Raw genomic sequence first — 24,498 nt, 5'->3', positions numbered from 1 at the left:
GGATGCGAAGACAGGACATTACTTTATTCATCCGTAAACACGCGAGGCAGCCACGGACAGCGATATAGCAAGAACTAAACTAGCAAAGTTTAGTTCGCTTACCAGACTTTGTCATGTTTTAAATGCAGTATATCCTCTGAATAGCATTGCATTTATGACTATTGATAAACTTAATTCACCCGTAAACACGAGAAGCAGGCACGGATAGCGATATAGCAAGAACTAAACCAGCAAAGTTTAGTTCGCTTACCAGACTTATATTTTAAAAGCCGTATAGCCTGTACATTTCATTTATTGCCCCCCCCCCCTCAAAGCAAAGAAATGAGAAGTCATTTGGCAGAGCTTTCTCGTTAAGGGTAGGGGTTCCAAGTAATATCTAATAATAAGAGGCTTTTGTTTGGAAAGATTGACTTTCCGTTATTTATCCTCTATCCTATGTAACTCAACAGTCAGTATTCTCAGCATTCGTTGAGTACTTAAACGTTTTACGTTAATAGTTGTATATAACTTTATTATACAATATAATAATCCTGGTGGGATGACAAAAAAAAAAAAACTTGTCTAACAAACGATTATCCTAATCCCTCAGCGATTTATTGTTTGAGCCCCGAAGAAAAATCTCATGGGTGCAATAATGAGGTCAAATGGGTTGAAAAACGAGTCAAATAAATTGCCTACAAGACCGGGCAACTAAAATAGGCCTATGAGAGGTCAACTATACGTAATCAATCGTCATTTGTTACATTCAATCGCTTTGCGATTAAAAAATCTCTTCCGATGTTTGTATATGAAAATTGGTCGGCTAGTGCCATTTAATTACGATACCAAACATACCGTTGACACAAGGCTTGGTGACAATCCTCGAAACCACCGCCACAAATCATCTGCGAGATGATATTTGATCCGACTCGCCTTCCTTTGTTGTGATTAGGCTTTGCATTGGTAAATACAATTTGTTCAATTCCAATTTCCATAATTGGTAAACCAATGGTGGTTTCCTGATTCCTGAAGCGTAAACTTTTAGGATACGAAGTATCAATTTCATGCGCCCATTATTTGCCGTATCTAACCTTTATTGTATTTATTAGGTCATTTACTATACTGCCCACTGTGAAGTAGATTTCAAAACCTTTTTCTACCTACCTTAGAAGAGTGAAGATCCGATACGGTCATATCCAAAACTTCTTTTGTGGGTCCTCGTTGACAAAAGCAAATATCTATGATCATTTTAATGATCAATCCTTTGTATATTTGCACCAATCGCCATTAAAGCCCCGCGAGGGCTGATATATATTTGCACCATTTCCCCGTGGGGACGATTGTTATCAAAGCCCCGCGAAGGCTGATATATATTTGCACCATGTCTCCGTGAGGTACTGTTGTAATCAAAGCCCCGCGAGGGCTGATATATATTTGCACCATTTCTCCATGAGGGACGGCTGTAATCAAAGCCCCGCGAGGGCTGATATATATTCGCACCATCTTTTCCGTGAGGGACGATTGTAATCAAAGCCCCGCGAGGGCCGATATATATTTGCACCATTTCCCTGCGAGCGACAGCTGCGCGAGGGATGTTTGTAACTAGAAATAAGTAGGGCCTGCCAAAAAATGCTTAAGAGACACCCTGCGAGGGTGAATTTGACCTGGCTAACCCCTGCGAGGAGTAGTGGCCACATTTATGTATTCTGCTTCGAGCAAGAATACACCTTAGTGCTAATATAAAAATAGCAGTAAATAATCATTTAAATAATATAGCAATTAACAAGGTCCTTTAACTTATTTTCCAATGTTAGCGACATTTAATAAATTCATAATTCAAATCAATTCACTAAATTTTAAAATGAACTTCGATTCATATTTATTTTTGTTCATGCAATCGATGTAACATTTAGTTGCTTTATATCCGTTAACATTCCTTACGAACGCAACCATACCGTCGTAGGACGTTATATTTAATTGCACAAAATAATCTCCACTCACCCGCAATTTTTTACTTTTTGTCAAGGTGTACAAGTTTATAATATTATTCTAAAACGTTAGAAGTGAATTTTAAATCATTTGAAATAAGTGTATCTAAATCTAATTTATATTAAGATATCTCGATAATTATTATACGATAACCCTTTCAGCACAAGTTCAGTAAACCAAAGAATTTAATTGTAAAATTTTTGGTACTTACTCGTTTTAACAAAAAAGTTGCATCATTTGAACATAGGAAACGTAATTTTCAATCAAATTAGCCGTGTGTAATATGTCTATTTTCACATAAAAACGGATCAGAATAATACTCATAAAAGGACACGTATAGACTACGGATAGTTTTGAATGTGTGGAACATTCATGGTACGTATCTACTATACATGAGCGAATTCCATCATTATTCAGTTGAGCGGTAACTCCCGTACGATTTATAAAATAATATCACAACATGTTCTGACATGTCGTGACTTCTTGGAGCTGACTCATCTCGTTCGATAATTTTTAGTAATAAACTATGATAGGAATTCCGAACCGTTCCTAGCGATAACGACAATGTAATAAAGTCGTAGCAATGGATTGTATGCCTGTAAAGCTTTGAGTTGGCTCATATCCATACTAAGTATTAATTGTAATTTTTCCACGAAAAATTCACTTGTACCCTTGTAATAAAAACACATTATTAAAAATGAAATAAAATATTAAAAATATCTATATACAAGAGAGGGTATTTGATATATCTAGTAATATCAAATAATCACAAAAGTAATATTAACGATTCGAGTAAAGCCGAACGGTAACACCGTTAAAATAGCTTTACTCACAGTATTAAAAATTCAAATATTAATTAGTACATATTGCATAATGAAATATTTCAAAAGAAAAGTTACTATTTCAAGTAAAATGTAACGGTTGTATCGTTAATTTTAAATATCTTTATTCATGCTATTAAGTATTTAAGCATATTGAAAAATAAACTATTGCTGAAGGATTCATTAAAAACCTCAGCATTTTAAATAAAGTCCAACGATTATACAGTTGACTTTAAAGATTTTTACTCATTTTTAAGTAAAATATTATTAGAATAGATGTAAAAATAACTCACTGTACCGATCCGACGGGATACACTTTTTAACACTTTTAGCACTTGCTTTAAGCAATACTTAATACTTAATAGCACCAAGGTTGTAGTCTTGTAGACAACCTTCTCGCGGCGGAAGCTAGACGCCAATGAAAAACATCCAGCGCCCGACATTATCGTGCGCCCCGCCACCTGGTGGAGAGGTGTGCGAGAGAGATAGCATACATACAACGGAAAGAGAGGGAAAAATAGGCGGAAAAAGCTAGGTACCTTCTCAATGAAGTAAGCTTCAAATTACGGTCAAGTGTTTAATGCAAAATTTTTCTGAATAACATAAAAACGTATTTAATTAAATTGATTGAACGTAAATATATTTAGTATCATTTCAAGCCTTCTTTTAACAGGGTTAAGCAATAGTAGTCAAAATTTTAAGGTCAACAATGATTTTTTTTATTTCATCTTAAATATTATGTAATTAATATTATTTTATAATTAGATAATTTTTCAATATTATGTGATCCCCCTTCAACATTCAATACTTACAATAGGTACAATTTTTTTTAAATAGGTATCAAGTTCACATTAGCTCATTGGTACAATTTAAAAGTATTTGTATCAAAATCAAATTATAATTATTTTACATAGATGTTCCGGCACATAACTTCCTTTAAAGTGCCGGAATTACAAAGTAATTACTATAATTGTTTTCTTCTGGTCTTATTTGAAGAATATATACAAATGTGTTAAATATAAAGGTCATTAATTAATATGTATTCTTCTAATTTTATAAAACTGTAGAGTTTATTTGTACGTGCCATCATCAAAGGAACAACTAATTTTAATTTTATTATTGTGATAGGGACAAGACTTTTCACTAGAAAGGCTGCTATAGTAGGTACCTAACGGTCGCGGTGTGGTGTTGCAAAAAATGCCCAAAAATTCTTGATAAGAGGATATTTATTATTGTTATTTAAAATTATCTAAAAGGAAATGTTTGTAATGATGCAAATAGGTATCTATGTATGTATGTATGGTTTTCACGCATAAACTACTGGGCCGATTTTGATGAAATTTGGCACAGACAATCTTTAGACCCTGAGAAAGAACAAAGGCTACCTTTTATTGCGAAATATGTACCGCGGGCGAAGCCGGGGCGAACCGCTAGTTTTTAATAAATATAAAATAAAGCATCTGTAGTCATGTGCCCGGTGCCGTGTGAGTATTCGTCTATTTGGTATTTTAAACGTTCTTACTACATTAAACATATTTATGAGAATATATTAGATATTAGCTATTAACTTAACTATGATTAAAAAACTTAATAATACATTTACAGGTATTTAAATCAAAGATGGCTATATTAGTGTTTTTCACATAGGTATTAAGTGGTATTAATCAGTACATTCCATTAAGCCTATACTTATTGACCATTATAATGTTGAATTTTAATGGAAATGAAATAAATAATAAACGAGTAACGACCTAGCAACGTGGGTGTCGACATAAATGTAATAACTTTATACTTAATAATAAATGTAGGTATGTATATCTTTTGATCGTCCTTATGTATATCTTATCTTATACTTATATAAAATTCTCGTGTCACAATGTTAGTCTGCATACTCCTCCGAAACGGGTGGACCGATTCTCATGAAATTTTCTGTGCATATCGGGTCAGTCTGAGAATCGGCCAACATCTATTTTTCATATGTACCACGGGCGAAGCCGGGGCGGACCGCTAGTTATATATAATATGCTATACAATACGATACAATATCGTTTGTATTACGGAATTGTTTTGACAATAAGATATTTTACTAATTTTATGCAGATATAATTTGAGTAATCGCTGATAAAATATAAAAAAATCTTAGGTACTGCGTCAGTGGTAAGTGGTAACATGATGAACTTAAAACGTCAATCGTTAATCTCTATTTTGTTCTCATGGAAAGTGTCAATTTTCGAAAACCTGTATATACATGCATACTATTTCTTTTTAGAAATAAAGTAATGTAACTTTTTAGCGAAATTTGCCATCTTCAGTATTTAAAGAATTTTCCTACAGAGCCCATTGAAAATTTGTCCGCCTGTATAATTTATTAAATTTCAGACAACGCGGGCAAAGCCGTGGGTGGGAAGCTAGTGTATAAAAAACCGTATATAAACGGGTCGTTAGACTAATTGACCATTTACGATTCGTGAATGAATCTATTTCTGAGAAGATGTCGTTTTATCATTCGTGTTTTATACACTTGCGTAAGTTCATTATGAATTTAATATCTCGGTTGTTGTTTTCGCTCAAATTAATAATGCATATTGTTGGAGATGTCACACGTTATTATCTATCGAATGCCAAAATAAGCGAAGCTTCTTTAACTTGGAAATAAATTAAAATAGTTGAGAGTTGAGTCTCTACATATGTGTGTGTTTTTATTAACTATCCGCTCGTCTTCGGGTGAAACGCAATAATAACAAAAGTTTTAACTATGTCTTTTAGAATAACACAACTATCTGGTAAAAGCCTTTTTCAAATTCGCTCTATACTTTTTAAGTTTACTTCAAGTATTCTAGAGTACTTTCCCTTTCAACTCGACGAATATACATAACTAGATGTCCCGCGTGTTTTTTTGCGCCACTCCTATAATGGTCTCAGTGTGATGATATACAGCCTTTCCCGGTACTGAAATATTTTTCAAATCGACCCGTGGTTCCTGGAATCAGTGTGTTCAAGCAAACAAACATAAACTCTTCGGTTTTATAATGAATGAATGAATGAAAGCTTTATTGTACACACCAAAATAATGAAATAACATTAAGTAAAATATACATAAATTGCACAATAGGCGACCTTATGGCTACAGAGCCATCTCTTCCAGGTAACCCAACTAACCCAACTAAATATAATACATAATATTCTTATAGCCCATCTCTGATTCCAGATCTACCACATGTGCGATGGCCTCGGGCGGCAGTTCAGCTACTCCTGTCCGAACACCACGCTTTTCCAACAACGAATGCTGATCTGCGACCACTGGTACATGGTCAACTGTTCCAACTCGGAGGATAACTATGATGCCAACTTGCTTATAGGTCAGTACTTTATTAGTAGATGTACTTAGAGGTCAGAAATTTTATTCATTAGGTATACGTATGGTCAACTGTCGGATTCAAAAGAGAATTGTATATACCTAATTGGATTTTCCCGGGTCTTTTGAAAATTTTCTATGATGATTAGCTTTTGTTGGTAGCTTATTTTAGCGCAGTATGCTCGATACATACAAATGTATGATAATATTACCTACCTACTATACGTTCAACTACACAAACTTCAGCATTGCAAAATTGTTGCTAAATTTACGACAAATCTTCAGCCTACTCAGATCTGCTTTTTATAGCAGAACAAGATAAATAATGTGAATGCAGGTCACTTGAGGTTAAGTGGTCATCGCTACCACGAAACATTGGCTAGAGCACAGCTAGAGTCTAGACATAGGTATTGCAGATGCTTTAGCTTTTTATGGACTTATGGCTCATTTCTGAAATGCCTTGAAGTCCGATTTCTGGTTTTGAATTCTTGCAATAAGAGCCACATGAAGGAATTTGTAGTTATATTATGTTAATTGATCGTATAATTTTTTTTTATATTTCTTGAAACTAATATAACTTAATTTCCAACTTATATACCTAAATACGTAGTTAGCGCAAAAACTACACCAATCATTACGAAGTTACCATGACCAGTACTTTTTTACATTCTAATTAAATCTTACAATATAATAATTAAATCTTATAACATAATAATAATTATGTTTCTGACATTATCAACGATCTGAGCATCTAAAATGTGTGCTGCCCTTAAAAACTTCTCTGCTTTAAGGCAAGGTATCAATGAGTTCACTATTTTAAACCTTAGAGATTACCTTAATAAAATTATTAGATATTATTAAAGAATATTAACGTCTAACCATTTTTGGTAACTTTTACGTAACGTACAATAATACAATTGTAATTAAATAATATTATGAGTAAATTTGCAACAATTATGGAACCATCCTTCAATGGAGGTCGTTACAGACCTAATAGCTAGCCTTGCTTCGTATTGCACTTTACAAATTATAATTTGAACTCTTGTCAATAATCAAAAGTACATTAGCACATGAGGAGTCAATCAAAATCAATTTGGTATTGATGTTTAGTATTTAAAAATGAATTGACTCCATTCAATTGATTGCATATTATTTTTTGCTTCTAGAATTAATGTAGAGGAAACTGTAAGTAATATAAAAATTGAAATAGTCGGCAGTGTAATTCACCGATTATTAATTGCTACCACCTTTAAATTGTTATTGAAATACGCAATAACGCTTCGCTTGCGTGTAACTTTTTATTTAACCTTTCCTTACCGATTACCAAACTCTATAATCATATGGGCAAATTGCTACTTTTCAAATGCAATAAAAAACGTCGCATTGTCTGGTGATGTCTATCAGTTTTTCCATAATTGTTTAGCGCCTATTATCCTAACATGGTCAGACATAATGGCCTAAACATTGTTTTTGCTCATATAATCATTGTTTCTATGAATGGACGTAATCAAGTGCAATGCCCTTGGCAATATTTCCGTGTGTCCGTTACATGGGTGGTATAATTGGGTACTTTTTGCGTGATAACACGAATACGGCAATGTATTATCGGATGTCAGAGTTCACGCGGTAATGACCTGTTTGTGTGTAGAAGGCCGTGTACCCATTTCAATAAATCATCTGTAAGTGTCATGTATTAATGGGCCAAGAATTTCTTCTGAATGATTCATATTTTATCAGTTATCTTCTGTTTAGGTAGACATACCAGACAACAGTGTATTAAGAAAATTCGAAACTTTCGTCTAGTATGATTTCTTCGTCTCCCTCGTGTAATCTCTCATCCCTCATCATTTCTAACTGTACCTGGAATTAGACTGGATTGGATATTAAATTTTCAATAATGCTTTAAACATATAAACAAATTAATGTATTAAAAAATTTACATACCTATATAAATTAGTTTGTTTAAAATTATTCGTATACCAATCACAGGGAAAAATGTTGTAGAAGCTTGCAGTATGCATCTACTTTATAATTTCGATGGATTCGTGATAATATATCACGCAATCAACTCACATCGGAGTTTCCTTGCATTAATTAAACAAGTTATGCAATCATTAACTAAAAGTATTTTTTAATTGCAGGTCAAAGAGATAAACCGTTCGTGTCTGATGAGGAGATGCGACAACGGACCCCTCGACCTGACATACTCTCTGTTCCGCCGAATAGTAATTACTATGATGGTCTTAAGGAATCTGAAACAAAGGTTATAAAAAAATCTTTATCTTATCTATTCTATAGTAATCGGCCAATTCAAAGAATTTGAAATCATCTTGCCTTCTTTAATAAAAATAGATTTAATAGATTACACTGCACTTAAACTAAAAACCACAGAACTATATAGTATGACGCACACATACTTACATAACATACATTACACACTACACGATCTCTGGTTTGATTTATTATTCGGTCCATTCGATGAACATTTAGTAAGCAAAGTACCTAGTACCTACAAGCAAATGTTCAATCATTTTATATTTAATTTACCTTCTTTCAGTTCTCGATTCACCCTGGCAACAGCATCGTCGGCATAGCTGATTCTCTATCCAGCGCCAACAACAACGGTTTGGACAGCGACAAGCAAAACTACCGGCCACCTTCATCCTGGTCCACTGGCACCGGCGTACGGTCAACAACTCCTCGCTACATAGACAATGATAACGATGATATATTAGCCCAACCTACGAGACATACACCAGTCAAAGAAACCCCTAAAATACAAGCACCGTCCAAAGAATTGAACCCACCTTTCCTGCCGTCTCCAGGCTCAAATGATGGCGCTGGCCAATTAGACATCAGAATGGAACCAGAAGATTCAGTATACAATTTTATTAAACGCTTCGATCCAAATTCTCCCGACACGCGTACTACCGGAACGTCCATGACGCAAGCGGAGATCTTAAATCTCAACCAACATTTACCAGCTGGACAAGCTAGTGCAGAAGAAGACAGAACTCCGCGCAAGAATAAAAACAACGACAAGAACTTTAACTTCGTTAAGCTGGATAACAAGAAAGGATCAAAAACTGAATCTAGATTTGATTCAGTAAATTCCAAAGTGAAATCACAAGACACACAAACCACACCTTCCACACAACAGACTTCCACTATACCAGAACCTTCTAGAGATTTGCTGCCACCGAAAAAAGATTTCCCAACACTGGGTATGACCACTACAATGGGACCACCAATCTACTACGAATGGAAATGGGCAGTACCTGCACTGGAGCTCGAACCACCAAAGTTCAGTAACTTCACGAATGTAACTAACGTTCCACAAAAATCTCAAGGAAAACGACCATTTAGCGCACCAAGAACTACGCCAGCGACTGTTGATCTAACACCAAGCAACACAGAGTACAATATTAGTTCTTACTTCGTACCAGACTACGTATTTCCTTTAGACAATCCTCACCCAGGTTACGGTGACGATGAAGCACAGACTTCCTTCCAAGTTGAAGTATCAAGGGCCGGGAGGTCTAGTTATGGAGAAAACCCTAACTGTCCTCAATGCCATCCAGCCTATCTTGAACCTGGTAAATGCGAGCCTTGTGTAGTTAAACGGTAACACTGTTAGTAAATTATTTATTCACATAGTTGTACGAGTCATTATAATTTGAATGGTTCACATAAATCCCTTGTCTTTACTAAACAGCGAACATAATATGCTCAATACCAATTTAACGAATGCAAGATAGACGAGTATCTTTGTAGTATATACAGTAGAATACAAGAAGGCTTAACACTGTGATACACCGACAATAAAAGCAATGAAGAATAAGGAGCCTTATACAATAGATGATAACGTTCACAAATTGTATATGGCTTTCAAGATTTTGTACACACCCACTGATGGTAATTTTGAATACGAAACTTGAACAAATCTTAATTCTTTAACATAGTAACACGCTAGAATCGTTATTTAAATCGATAAGGTTCATTTATTATCTACTAAATTGTATGAAATATATTTAATAAATACAATATGTGAATGTATGATCAAATTGATAAGTAATAAAACAAAATATATGTAGGTAATAAGAATAATTATGATTTTATTGTTGTATTCAACACAACAACACATTAAAAAATTGTTATTTTTATACAATTTGAAAGAATTTGATCTTGCCATTTTGATGGAGTAATTTTATTCGCTTTATACGTCTTATTATATTTTTTGGCTATTAATTATTATATTATCGTGTATATTTTGTTACTGACATCTGTTGTTTATTAATTCGTAATAGTTGTGTACAAATAGATTTATTTTTATACATTGTTGTAATATTTTACACGTGCCTATGTAGAAAGTTAAGTTAAATTAAATACTAAAATGTATTTCTTGTTTTATTTATTACCTGTAGAGCGCGACAGGGACAACTGTTTCCTCCTGCAATACTGGACCAATTTAATTACTTTTTTCATTATTTAGTAGACAAAAGTATAGGCTATGTTCCTTATTCCTAGGTTTTGCTTTTTTATATTATAATGTTCAAAAATTAGTTTTATGGAAGACGGAACATAACGGATATATTTCTTACGTTTTGAAAGATTCATATATGACTAGATTTCCGCCCGCGACTTCGCCCGCGTTTTCAAAGGAAAACCCGCATAGTTCCCGTTTCCGTGGGATTTCCGGGATAAAACCTATCCTATGTGTTATTCTGATGTATAAGCTATATTGTGGTAAAGTTTCATTCAAATCCATTCAGTAGTTTTTACGTGAAAGAGTAACAAACATCCATACAAACTTTCGCCTTTATAATATTAGTAGGATTTATATTACCTTGTTTAATAATTAAGATATGACAAAAAGGAAAACGTAGGAACATGGATAAAGTTACCATAGATTAAATATTAATAGTAAAACAAAGTGTTAGTGTAGAGCTCTAGTGGCACAATCCAGGGAGGAAACAGGGGACTACGTTTGTATGAAAAAGCGGCACTTTTGTTTGCTCCTGGGTCCCCTATAATTTTAAAGGTTTTATCCCGGATTCATCAGTTAAATGAGGCCAGACAATGCCTAGGTACCTAGTGGCTACTATAAAAATAGATATTCTTCAATAGGTAGATACATACCTGTTGGCACGTGTGTTGTGAATGTAAATCATAGAGGAATAATGTATAGCTGAGATGTAAATTTATGTTCAGATCACTAAAAAAAGTAGACCGTAAACCGTACTTACCTACCTACTTTTTCTCGTCCAAGATGTGATTATTTAAAAAACTAACTCTTTAAATAAATCTTAATCTTTAATAATTAAACAGTTAAACAGGTTACCAGCAACGAGACAAAAATAAAACAAACGAAAATTTAAATCGAATTGAGGCATCAAATTCAATTCAAAATTCAAAATAAACATTTTTTTTAAATTACGTCTACAGACAAGGCAAGGGATTAATGCCACAGAGTAGCAAGGGCACACAGTCATAGACTACAAGTACATATTAATATTTTACTAATGTGATATTAATATTTAATAATGTTGTATTATAAAATTGGAAACCTTTACAATATACGAAATATCAAGGTTGGTAAAATAAGAAATTATTTTTTTTATATAACATTGCAATTATTTTGATTTTCATAGACATATTATTATCTATGCCATGTCTATGGTTTTAATAGAAATGGCAATATTTTTGTAGTCTATGGGTTCAACTTCATTTTCAGACACCTGTCAGTGATAAAAAAAGAAAAACGCTTTTGTGAAAAATAACTACTCGCAATTCGCAAACTATTCAATTGCAATATTTTATTATTTTTTTATAAAGTGCAAACCTCGATGAGGATTTTTCAGTGAAACAGTACATATTATGAAAATACTTCTAAACGTATATAGATATAAGAATGAGTAAGGCTAATCCGCTAGGATTGCTTGTAAATTATGGCGATTCCGATGATTCCGACGATGGTGGTTCAGTGCCCAAGAAGCCGCAAGGAAGTGTAAAATTGCCGACAAGCTATGCGACAAACGACCACGCTTCAGCCGCCATCCATCCACCGCCAATATCACATTGCCGTAAGTGTTATTATCAGAGTAATAACCTATACTAATTTTATAATATTTACAGCTTTAAGTACTGAAAATCAGTGGTTATACGTTCAAATTGAAATTAACCACGGACGTAGTGCTCAAGATATTAAATTTTCATTGTTAGAATACTATAGATTTTAAATACATCAGTATCTATATTGTGTTTGAACACTCATTCGTTATTAAAAAAAAAAAAAAAAAAATATTTAGCTTGTACTTATTTTTGTGTTTGGAACATTCGACTTCCATTTCAAAAATTCTTTCACCATTAGAAAGCTGCATCTTCACTGAGCAACATAGGCTATAATGCATTTAAAACAAATTAGAGATCCTTACAAAAAATGCAATAATGTAACCCAAGGTGTAAAAAATATCTGAGCAACCTTTACTTTGATTAATACTATTTTAATGTGAAACTCTACTATTTAGCTTGGTCTGCTTGCTATGATGAGAACAGTGGTTTTACATATTACTGGAACCAACATACAAACGCAGTCACATGGGAAGCACCTCCAGAGTATCTATTGGCATTAAAATTAGCGCAACAACAGTTGACTACAGTAGGTATGTTTTGTGTTTATTTTTTACAAATATTTATCTATATTAATATTATAAAGCTGAAGAGTTTGTTTGTTTGTTTGAACGCACTAATCTCAGGAACTAGTTGTCCAAGTAGAAAAATTATTTCTGTGTTGGATAGCCCATTTATCGAGGAAGGCTATAGGCTATATTATATCATCTCGCTAAGACCAACAGGAGCGAATCACTGCGGATTAAACTGCGGAGCAGAGTTAGTTTTAGATAAAGTGTAAGACTCATACATTTATTAATCAAATAGACTTTGAAAAGTAGCGCTTTTGAATGGTCAAAATACAAAACTATAAAAATGTACCATCAATTTTTATTGTTTATTTAAATGTTGATATAACTCAGGTTCAGCAGAAGTATCCGCAGAGGAATGGCAATTGTATCAACAGGCGTTAGCGGAGAAACAAAGCACGCCATCAAAAGTAGCTAAGCCTTCCGTAAAACCTTCCAAGAAAAATGAAAATTCCAAAAACAAGAAAAACCCAAAGAAAAGGCCTTCCAGTGACAGTGAGGATGAGTAAGTGTATGAATATTTAAACTTCTATACTAATATTATAAAGAGGAAAGGTTTGTATGTATGTATGTATGTACCTATGTATGGTTTTCACGCATAAACTACTGGACCGATTTTGATGAAATTTGGCACAGTTAATCTTTAGACCCTGAGAAAGAACATAGGCTACCTTTTATTGCGAAATATGTACCACGGGCGAAGCGGGGGCTGCTAGTTATATTATATTTGTATTATAGTAGTTATTAGCATTATAATAACACATTTTTATGCTAACTAATCAAATTTCTTTTAAATTCCAAAAAAAATTGCATTAGCACAATAATATTATATGTTTTAGTTGATTTAACTTCCTCTAAAGGCTGAATGTTTGTGAAAGTGTCTTTCATTTCTTAAATATTAGGTAAGTATTTATCCCTAACACAAACAATGTTCTTATATACTATAAAGGCTTAAGTTATTAGGGTGTCCTGGCAGAACAATATTTGCACATAATGTAGTAAAAGTATAATTTATTAATTGAATTTTTTATAATAACATATCTCGTCTCTATAAATTATATAAAATTAGTGGTCCGCCCCGGCTTCGCCCGTGGTACCTACATGTTAAAACTATCCTATCTCTCAAGTTGGATCGAACTGTACATGGTGTGCGAATTTTATTATAATCGGTTTAGTGGTTTAGGAGTCCATTGAGGACAAACATTGTGACACGAGATTTATATATATATTAAGATTACCCATGTATTATATCAATTTGTACATGTCCTTTGTTTTTATGGTTGCCTGGAAGAGATTGCTTTAAGCAATAAGGCCGCCAATTGTGCACTTACCATATTCATGTTCTCCATGTTAAATTATAAATGTTTTTTATTATTGGCATTGTACAATAAAGTGTCATAAATAAACAAATTCTTACTGATGTCTCATTATTAAGCCTCTGACTTATTACAGGTACAAAATAGAACTGATTACGTCCTACCACAACTCAGATTCGGAATCAAACGATGAGCAAGAGATTGTTAAACCGCAGATCACACCTAAACCACTAAAGCATCAGCCGAAGAAACAGAAGACCAAAGTAATGGAATATGGACCCTCGCTACCTGATAATCAGAGTTATTCTGCGCCCATAGGACCGGAACTACCACCTGACTTGGTTGGGGATGTGAAACCGGAAGAAAGTAAAGAAATTGTTAAGGAGGAGGTATTTACTTTATTTTATGTGTATTAAATTAATTATAAATTAATTTAATAATGCAATTTCTACTGTATTTACAGTAGAAATTGCATCATCATCATAATAGAAATGTATGTATTATTTTTAATATGAGCTAGAATGATTGAAATTTCTTAAAAACATGCTAAAAACATGTATAGTATGTTTATATGTATATTTCTTTACTTATCCCTCATTAAGTTTGTTGTAACACCAATGATGAGAAGCGCAAGCTGAAAATGTAACTGGCAAATAGCCACAAAGTAATGTTTCAAGATCACTAACTTCTTAATTGTTATTTAATTTTGGAAACACTTTGCAAAAATTATGTAATCTTATAGTTTTTGCTTAGTGGGTTCAAGTTATTTAATGATATAGAATTTAGTGAGATTGGATTTATTACTATGCACTTTGATGGCTAAGTTTTCAATCTGAGGTGACGAAAATATAAAAAAAGTATTAAAAATATATTAGTATTGTTTATATACCAGAATATTGTTCATTTCGTTACAGGAAAGCAAATTAACTCCCAAGCCTGTAATAAAATCGGATGAAGACAGTCAAGATGAAAGTGAATTATTAAAGAAACTCAAAGATAAGGCCATGTTGTTAGAAAAATTAGGGGGTGAACTTCCTTCAGAGTTACAGAAAATAATAAAAGATGACACATCAAGAACAAATTCACCTAAATCAGTGAAAGATTTAGACATCGATGAGCTATTACAAGAGATTGAGCAAAAGGAACTACCTAAAGCTAAAAGTAAAAAATTAGACATGTTCGACGATAAAAGTATATCGAATTCGCCGCGCAGTCTAACGCCAAGTCTAGAAGACAAACATACAAACGGACCGTTATTCCCTAGTGCAGTTAATATAGATGAAACCAAAATTGTAGATAAACCACCGCCACCACCTCCTGAAAAGGAAAAAAAGAAGAATATCTACCTTACTGATGTAACGGAAGGTGAAACTAGAAAACTCAGGATATCTAAATCTATTCTTCCAAGGAAAGAGAAAATAGAAGTGCCGGCGTATACAACGAAATATAGTACGCATATTGAAGGGTTTTCAAGTGAACGAATGGGGTTAGGTTTTAACGAAGAAAATGAAGACAGTGCGCCGAAAAATGCTATTAATTATGGCAACGGTTTGATGTTCACGAAAGGGGAAGTGTTGAATGAAGATAAGAAAGATGAGGCATTAGATGACTTGGCTGATTTAGTGGAAGCTAAGTTAAAGTATCTGATGCAAGTGCAACCGGCACCACTCACTCCCGTGCAAGAGATGATGGTACAAATGCAGGTCAGTTATCATTGGGTTTTTATGTTTGTAGAAAGTAAAATTTTAATTGTAAAAAATATTGCAATACGGCTTCTCTTGACTATCTCTGCTTAGTCAGCTTATATATTAAAGGTTTGTGCTGTTCAGTGGATCTTTTTGCAATTGTATTTAAACTTTTATCATAACCATTTTAAGTATTCGATTCTTTTTCGATTCTTCTTGCCGATTCTTCTCCATAGATACTGCTTTCCGAATCGGTGGTAAATGTTAAAAATACTATGTAATGACGATTCGAAAGTGCTACTAAATAGTAGTCTAATTGAATAAATGAATGTTTGAGTTTGAGTTTGAGTATCTGTTTAATATCATAAAAATGTTGAAGTGACTTTTAACTGTTTATGAACCAGAAGGATTTACTTTACTCATTCCTTTTCTGACATGCTTTATTATGCAGTGTAGTGGTATTAAAAAAAAAGACGGGTTGCACTGGGGGAGTGCCGGCAGAAGTGAAAACTTGATTATTAACGTTCAGCATGTTTGATATTTTGGAATGGTATCCGTCTTACGCTTTTTCGATCAGGTCACGTGTCCTGACGCGAGTTTAAGATTTTATACCCATTACAGAAAAAGTGCTCAACGCCGCTAAAGAAGTTTTCACTTCAAAAAAAGTTTAGGCTAGAAATAAGAATCATGTGTGAACAATCAAAATTATAAACAAATATTATAATATTGCAGACGCTAGTATCAGCGTTCCGCGCGGGCGCGCTGTCGGCGCCGTACTGGCGGCGCTGGGTGGCGGGCGCGGCGGCGGCGCTCGGCGCGCACGAGCGGGGCGCCGCGCCGCCCGGCTGGCACTGCGTCTTCCAGAGGTACAAGCCCCTATATATAGACCCGCACGCACACGCGCACGTGCGCCGCTACACCTACACACGTTGCATATAAAATACATGCGCGTACACACACTTACACCAATACGAATATGCGATATATGAGACACACATAAGCGCGCGTACCTATATTAGATAATACACGGACACGCTCGCAACTATACATACACATACAGCGGTATGTACACACGCACACGTTGCATATGAGATACATGCGCGCGAACCTATTTATAATAGTACACGCACACGCGTACAATTACACGTACACCGACACGCACACGTATACGGAAACGCACGCATACGCGCGAACATATAAGTGACATAATACGAGAGACTCATCTATGCGCGTAACAGTACGAGATATACCATACCGTGTAAAAGTATTTAGGTAACTATTATTTGAGATATGAATAGCAATTTTACCATTTTGAATGTAATTTGAATTAAACAAGAGTAGTCTTCAGTAATTAAACTAGTTTATAAGTTTCATATTTATAAATCAAAAATAAATGAAGAGCAATTTATTCTTACATACATTTTTTTTTCAACACTCGATCGCGACGTACATTTACACTCACACGAAGACACCAACATTATATGTTGTTACACTTTATCGTCAAACCGATATGTTAGTGTGGTCAGAGAATATGGAATTAATAAAATTGAAATAAACAAATTTTCCAAATTAGTTTTATTATTACAAATATTTGTGTATCATTTGGTCCTTCGAGCCGGATTCGAAAATGAAGATTATAACTGCTTCTAATGTAGTCTTCCATATTCTCTCATCAAACATATGTAATTGTTAACCGTGAATATCGTCTGATCACTATTTTGAAAAAATATTGACTTCCGATTCCAACGTGGTTGTCTCTTTAACCTATGATACACACATTAATGTTTTTATTTACAGTCAGTTTTAAATTTAATAATAAGCTATAATCAATGTAAACAAATTACACTTTTAAACCATTTTTACATGGGAATAAGAAAATGGAATAAAATATGCATAAAATGCGTATTAAAGATAGAAGACTGATTTTTATTCAATATGTTAACAATATTGTGATATAACTGTGATAAAAAGTACCTGAATTATTATTGTTAAATAAAATATTTATCGATATAATTTTGAGTTTCTTTAATTCAGTAACCCGAAAACTTGTAAGTGATAAAAGTGTTAAACTTAACATTTTTGTCAATTATCTACTGGCCCGAATTAATATAATATTAAGAATAAATGAGTTTTATATTATTTAGTTCTATTTAGTGTTCTTTCTGTTTGTTTTTAGCCTTAATTGAAATGTAAATGTTAAATATGTATGATTGTTTTTCTCTGTAATTATTGACCTTAAGTCTGAAGACAAAATAGATTTTCGCGAAATAGTTTATTTATACATATTTTGCTTTCATAAATATCCGTTATTGTTCCAAGTGTAAAAGTTTTGATAAAAATTAAATTCAAAATATAAAAACAATCATTTGTTTCGCTTCATTTCTAGTATGTTTTGTTTATAAGTCAGTATTTAAAAGGTATTAATACGGGCCGATAAAAATAATTGTATAAAGCCACTAAAAGTTCCAACAAATGGTTGAAGCAATAAGAAGAAAGAAGATCATCGGATGCTGAGATACGTCGCGCGTGAATCTGGTAAGATAACATTTTTGTTATTTACCATTTATATTCTTGATAATGCACTTTGATCTTTTCCAGAACGGCATAAGGACGAAAATCGAATGGCGGTCGAGCTTCTTTATATGAAGCTTCTTACAGCTCATGGGTTTAGTATGAACATTTGAATTTTATGGGAATGGTCCAGAAATTGGTTTTTTGATACGTTTCTGAACTGGTCCTTTGTGTTATAGCTTAAGTTGGCCCCGCGATTTTAGTTGGTGGTATCGTGTTCTAAGTATACGTTATATGGAATTAATGGCTGGACAGTTAAATTAATTCTATAGTTCAAATTTTAGAAAAAAGGATCTTTATAAGCTTATAGTCAAATTTGCCGGTAAAAAAGGATTATAGAAATTTGAAAACAGGAAAAGCAAAAGAGGGATCTAAAGCGACTGACCAGATTATAAATTCAAAAGAAAAATTTAGGAGAATACTTGTGACTATATTTATTTCATTTAAATAAATATAAAGAAAAGGTAGAAACTAGAAATACACTTATTATTGGGCTAAAATTAATAGTAAGAAAATATACAAGAATGTACAAAGGCCGGCCTTATTACCGCAATGATACGATATGTATTTTCTTTCAAATCTATCTACTCCACGTTCCTTTGTATGTAGCCAACTTTGGAATTAAACATCTCTTCTTTCCGATCCAACTTCTCTACGTTCCTTTGTATGTAGCCAACTTTAAAAACAAACGCATTTCATTCAAATCCAGCTACTGTACGTTCCTTTTTATGTAGCCCACTTTGAAATTAAACGTCTCTTCTTTCAAATCCAACTACTCCACGTTCTTTTTTATGTAGCCCACTTTGAAATTAAACGTCTTTTCTTTCAAATCCAGCTACTCCACGTTCTTTTTTATGTAGCCAACTTTAAAAACATACGCATTTTATTTCAAATCCAGCTACTCCACGTTTTATGTAGTCCACTTTAAAAACACACGTCTCTTTCCAAATCCTTAAAACGCGATCCACCACTAAACTCCCGGGGCATTACACGAATTTCCCCGGGTGTGTACTAACTTGTCCAACCCGGGCAGGTCCGCGGGGCGCTACAGCTACAAGCGCGAGGCGGACGGGCTGCTGCAGTGGGAGTACCCGGCTGTGGCCAGCACCGATATGGAGATATGCACTACACCGCCGCCGCCGGATAGGGTATGTATGACATAAAGTGGTTTTGGTAGCGTTGACAAGGTAATTGTAACTAAATTCAATCCAATCCAATCCAATCTCCAGTAATGCTGTATGTACCTATAATTAGTAGCCAATTTAGATTAAGACTTTATGTACGATTACTTATATAATGTTACAAATTGAGTTACTGTTAGTGCATCTATAAATATAATAAATAAATTGTCATGGAATCAGATGCTTTACGGGTGAAAAGTTGCCTATATCACTTTGTAGGTAACTATCTTCAGAAGTCTTATTATAAAATTACTTGGTTGTGACGCCAAAGACAAAAACAGGTATTATTATAACATTAGCATCGCGAATTCCTAAAACATACTTCCTTTAAGTGATAGAAACTTCTTAAATAATTTGCAGCGTATTTTTCATTTTTCATGTTCTCTTTATTTAATTTAGTATTTTTTTTAAAGTTATATAACCTTTAGTATTAAAAGTTCACGTACAGATCGAAAGATGAAAGAAGAACCGGTCCAGTAGTTCTTGAAATTAGCTCATTCAAACAAACTCTTCACCTTAAAATCAGTAAGTCAAGTAGTGTATTAGTATAAATAGAATTAATAATATTGTATCTCTCTACAGGAGAGTCCTCCCCCTCCCCCGCCGCCGGCGACCCCCCCTCGCCTACCAACCCCCCCTCCCCCCGCGTGGGACGACCCGCCCCCGCCCGGCACCGACGATGTGCCGCAAGTGCCGCTTGTGCCGAAAGTGCAGCCCCCGCCGCCGCCCGTGAGTATAATATTCCTGGATAAACTGCAAACGATTGTCAAATACACAATAAACACTTTACGCTACACAGTATTACATACCACTTATATTAAATCGTCATTTCATTTACATCCAAATCTAGTTTTGATTGTTTTTTTTTATTTTGCATTGTTGCTCACAATACAGGCCACGAGTCTAGTGTGGGCATCTTGGTTCAAATGATGTATACTCTATTTACTGTGTTAACAGCCTTATTGTCATAAGTTCAACGAGATTGTATGCTTGATTTTTGAATAAATATTTTTTACTTTACTTTTACTTTACTTAACGCATGGCAAACACTACGAAAAACGCACGCAACTAATGTTGCAAGTGAAGTGCGCGCCGCAAGCTTGTGCTGGTGTACACAATACAAAACTCAGACACTGCAACACATTATACACACACATGAACTGTACATAATACATCACTCACACAATCAACAATCCACATTCTATAACTGAGGAAACTGTATACAACAAACTTCATGCATCACTTTATAACTACAAGCTGCACACAATGATTATAAAATCATCAAAACCGACAGTTTTTGTTCATATCCAACAAATAAAAAGAAATAATATCTTTTCATTTATAACTAACTTTAACTTTCTAACACTACTTTATATGTATTTTTTTCATGTAATATTAATATCATCTTTTCAGGAACCAAAGAAAGAGATAGGCGACGAGCTTCTATCCTTCTACAGCGATATAGCAGAACTAGAAAAGCATTCTTCCGGTCCACCAACAGCTTCCAACTCTCCTGAATCCAACAGAGACAGTGAAAAGAGAGACAAAGATAAGAGATACAAAGAGAGTGACAAAGAGAAAGATAAAAGATACAAAGAGAGTGAGAAAGAAAGGGATAGAAGATACAGAGATCGTGAGGTAAAGCCAGTGGAGAAGATAGAGAAATGTGAAAAGGACAAAAGTAGACGGAAGAGTAAGGTAAGTATTTAAAAGATTGTCTTCTGATACTGTTGTTTTTATTATTGTCTGTATTTTGCTGTAGAGTCTAGAAGTATAAGGAATATATATATTAAGCATGTTGAAATTAGCAATAATGATTTAGAAAAATAACGGATTTAAACGCTATTTATTCATTATATTATTTATCCCACACAAGAATGATGTTCCAGGATAATTATTAACTTTCGAATTAACTAGTAAAAGATTGAAATAGTTAGAAATTTTCCAATATTTGTATGTCTAAGGGCTGATTTTTCAATCCTTGGTTAAAACTTATTCGTCGAATAATGTATAAAACTACCAAATTAAAAATGTATTCTAATTGCACGTATTTGACAGTTTACGTGACATTTTAATATTATCGTGTAATACTTTATTGGACGGATAAGTTTTACCCAAGCATTGAAAAATCGGCCCTAAAAATAATATTGAATCGAACCGCCAACTGATAACAAATATAAAACAAAAGACTGTAAGGCACAATATTATATAATAGAAACTGTATTACATTCAGTTTGTGTTTAATTTATCGATGAGCAAGTAATAAATTTATTTTAATTAATTCACAGGTAAAGATCTCCAGTTCAATAGGAATGAAGCATAAAACAGTGTCGTCTCTAGTCGCCAAGTGGCAACAAGTCGCAGAAGAAATTAATTCCGATTGAAAAATCTCCATTTTGGTTTATATAACTTCCTTTTTTTATTAAAAGATGGCGCTTTAATAAATTTTGTAAATGACATCATGGCTCATAGATGGCGCTGATATTAAAAAGTTTGAAAAAACTAAACGATCGTTGTAAATAATAGGACCACTTTGTATTATTTTTAGTTTAATAAATAATATATTGTATACATTGGTTTTATTTTATCAATATCCAGAAAATTAATTGATAACATAATGTTGTGTTGTAATACCACATATTTTAATCTTAGGAAATGCATATTGCAGCATTGTAAGGTTAATTCATTTATCTTTTTACTGAGTCTGAGTACCTAGATATTCTGAAAATTTGTATCAATTTCAGTATCTAATAATTTTGGAAATATGTACTAATTTTAAAGCATATAATAATATCTTATATTATTATGCGAAATAAGGTTTAATTTTTATCCACTCTTATTCTTTACAAATATACATAACACCATAAGATGTGGGTCGATTAAATCGAGCATCCCTTAAGGTGATCCCTTTTCTGTATGCTAAACAATAGTACCTTACCTTTTTGTATTACGCCACTGTTACTATGGGACATGGTATACATAATAATATAGGTAATATGTAATACCTACCCTAGCGGCTTTCCCGGTTCGATCCCGGTTGACGCCAAACAAAATATAGCCTATATAGCCATAGTTATTGTTGCTTTCTCACGATAAATATAATTTTAAACCTGTCGAGATATTTTTGAGTTAATTGGATAACATTTATTATTATATTTAATAATTTAATACGCAATTTCAACAAAAACTGTTATAAATACTAACTCATTAAAATTATTGTTAAAACAACAAACAATGGAATTTAATACAAAATGTCGACGAAAATAAGCTATGAAAGAGGATATCTGATAGTACTTATAGGCAATTTATTTTATCAAAAGCTGTATTCTCAACAAAGTTTCGAAGCCCACGCAAGAAATACAATACAGAATAAGACACCATAAATAAAACAAGGCCTCTATTTTTCGTTGGTAAAACCAAATTAATGTATCCAAAGATTAAACTTACTCCATTAAAAGTTCCCGCGAAATAGGCTGTAGCTATTGCATATTTTATGTCGTGCATAACTTTAGAATTATAACTTGGGAATTAACTTCGTACTGTGGATTTAACAGTTCGTGGAAAAATTTAATGATACTACCGGTAAAATACGGAATTTCTATTTATACTTGACTAGCTGCTCAGCGCGGTTTCACCCCCGTAGCTCCACTCCTGTTGGTCGTAGCGTGATGATATATAGCCAGTCTTCCTCGATAAATGAGCTATCTAACACCGAAATAATTTCAAATCGGACCAGTAGTTCCCGAGATTAGCGCGTTCAAACAAACAAACAAACAAACTCTTCAGCTTTATAATAGTATCTATAGATTTAAATTACGTAATTCATTTGTCATTTCTTGGGCAATAATGTTTTTTTTTTATATATATGTAGGAGTATTACTGGCTGGTAGAAGTATTACTGGCTGATGAGAATTACATCGGAACGAGATTTGACAACTGTCGGTCTAGCGGAGCGTCGCGTCGATGGTTAGCTGCAGACGTTGCTTGGTTACAAACGAAGAACGGCTAGACCTAGAGCACCACGTTTGCGACGAATCGCTATTGATCTTGTGCATTGTTGTATCGAAACTAATTAAAAGCGATTGATCAAGTGATTCCCTAATTACTAGCGCATAGATTTGTGGGATTACATAACATTTGTTTGTAACATGGATGATTCATTTGTTTCCACCAACATTATAATTTACTGAAGATATGGGTAATTCTGATGATTATGGCCATCCGCCCATATATAGTTAGTGCATTTATAGATGGCCAAGCTGTATTCGGAGGTATTTTAATAATTAAAAATAGTCATTTTATTAACATAGTAGAATCCTTAATTTTAACAAGACAACTACCGTACTTACGTTTTACAGCACAACCAAATGGACTTTTTAGTGGGTTTTGAGAGTGATAAAATACGGAGTGCACTTATGATCGCATGCATACATGTGCACTATATAACTATCCTATCCAGTATTCAGTGTGTTTGTTACTCTTTCACGCAAATACTACTGAACCGATTACAATGAAATTTAGCAGACATATTATAGACGGTAACTTGGATTAACACATAGGATAGGTTTTATCTCGGAAATCCTACGGGAACGGGAACTATGCGGGTTTTTCTTTGAAAGCGCGGGTGAAGCTGCGGGCGGAAAGCTAGTATAATGAGGATTGGCACTCATGGTCGAATTAATAGGTCTTCTTCTTAATTAATGTTTCATTTGGCTTTTAGAACTCAAACCGATGAACAATCGTTTACGATTTCTATTGTAATAAAATACATTTCTCTCAAGCTTTTGTCGGTGTTTATCTTTTGACACCCTTTTAAGATCAATCTTTGTATTAAGTTTTAATTTGTTTCCCTTTAATGTAGACTTTAATTGATTTTAATATTGAAATCAGAGTGATTTAAAGA

At 33.7% G+C, this 24,498-nt stretch overlaps 2 protein-coding genes across 11 annotated transcripts in view; both read left to right on the top strand.

Moving 5' to 3' along the window:
• The window catches only part of js (jiangshi), a 50,240-nt gene extending 39,698 nt beyond the window's left edge, over window positions 1–10,542 (top strand). For all 10 annotated transcript variants that reach the window (XM_089703178.1, XM_089703177.1, XM_089703184.1 and 7 more), the window contains exons 4-6: window positions 5,998–6,148; window positions 8,286–8,407; window positions 8,702–10,542. In XM_089703178.1, coding sequence (XP_089559304.1) covers window positions 5,998–6,148; window positions 8,286–8,407; window positions 8,702–9,772 — 1,344 coding nt within the window. In that variant the 3' untranslated portion in view covers window positions 9,773–10,542. The remainder of the gene's footprint in view (window positions 1–5,997; window positions 6,149–8,285; window positions 8,408–8,701) is intronic.
• A 1,341-nt stretch (window positions 10,543–11,883) lies between these two features.
• LOC149483075 (uncharacterized) lies at window positions 11,884–22,164 on the top strand. Its single transcript, XM_089703133.1, has 10 exons — window positions 11,884–12,227; window positions 12,672–12,806; window positions 13,176–13,347; window positions 14,295–14,547; window positions 15,073–15,861; window positions 16,576–16,709; window positions 19,448–19,562; window positions 20,178–20,324; window positions 21,009–21,293; window positions 21,884–22,164. The coding sequence occupies exons 1-10, from the start codon at window positions 12,056–12,058 to the stop codon at window positions 21,977–21,979; spliced, it is 2,298 nt and encodes a 765-aa protein (XP_089559259.1). The 5' UTR covers window positions 11,884–12,055; the 3' UTR covers window positions 21,980–22,164.
• The last annotated feature ends 2,334 nt before the right edge of the window (window positions 22,165–24,498 follow it).

This window comes from Colias philodice, chromosome 14, assembly GCF_061535455.1.
Source record: "Colias philodice isolate Cphi_HAF_F1 chromosome 14, ilColPhil1 Martin Lab GWU primary, whole genome shotgun sequence".
Taxonomy (NCBI): Eukaryota; Metazoa; Arthropoda; class Insecta; order Lepidoptera; family Pieridae; genus Colias; species Colias philodice.
The sequence above is the reverse complement of the archived record's forward strand: the minus strand, read 5'-3'. Positions and strand labels throughout refer to the sequence as shown.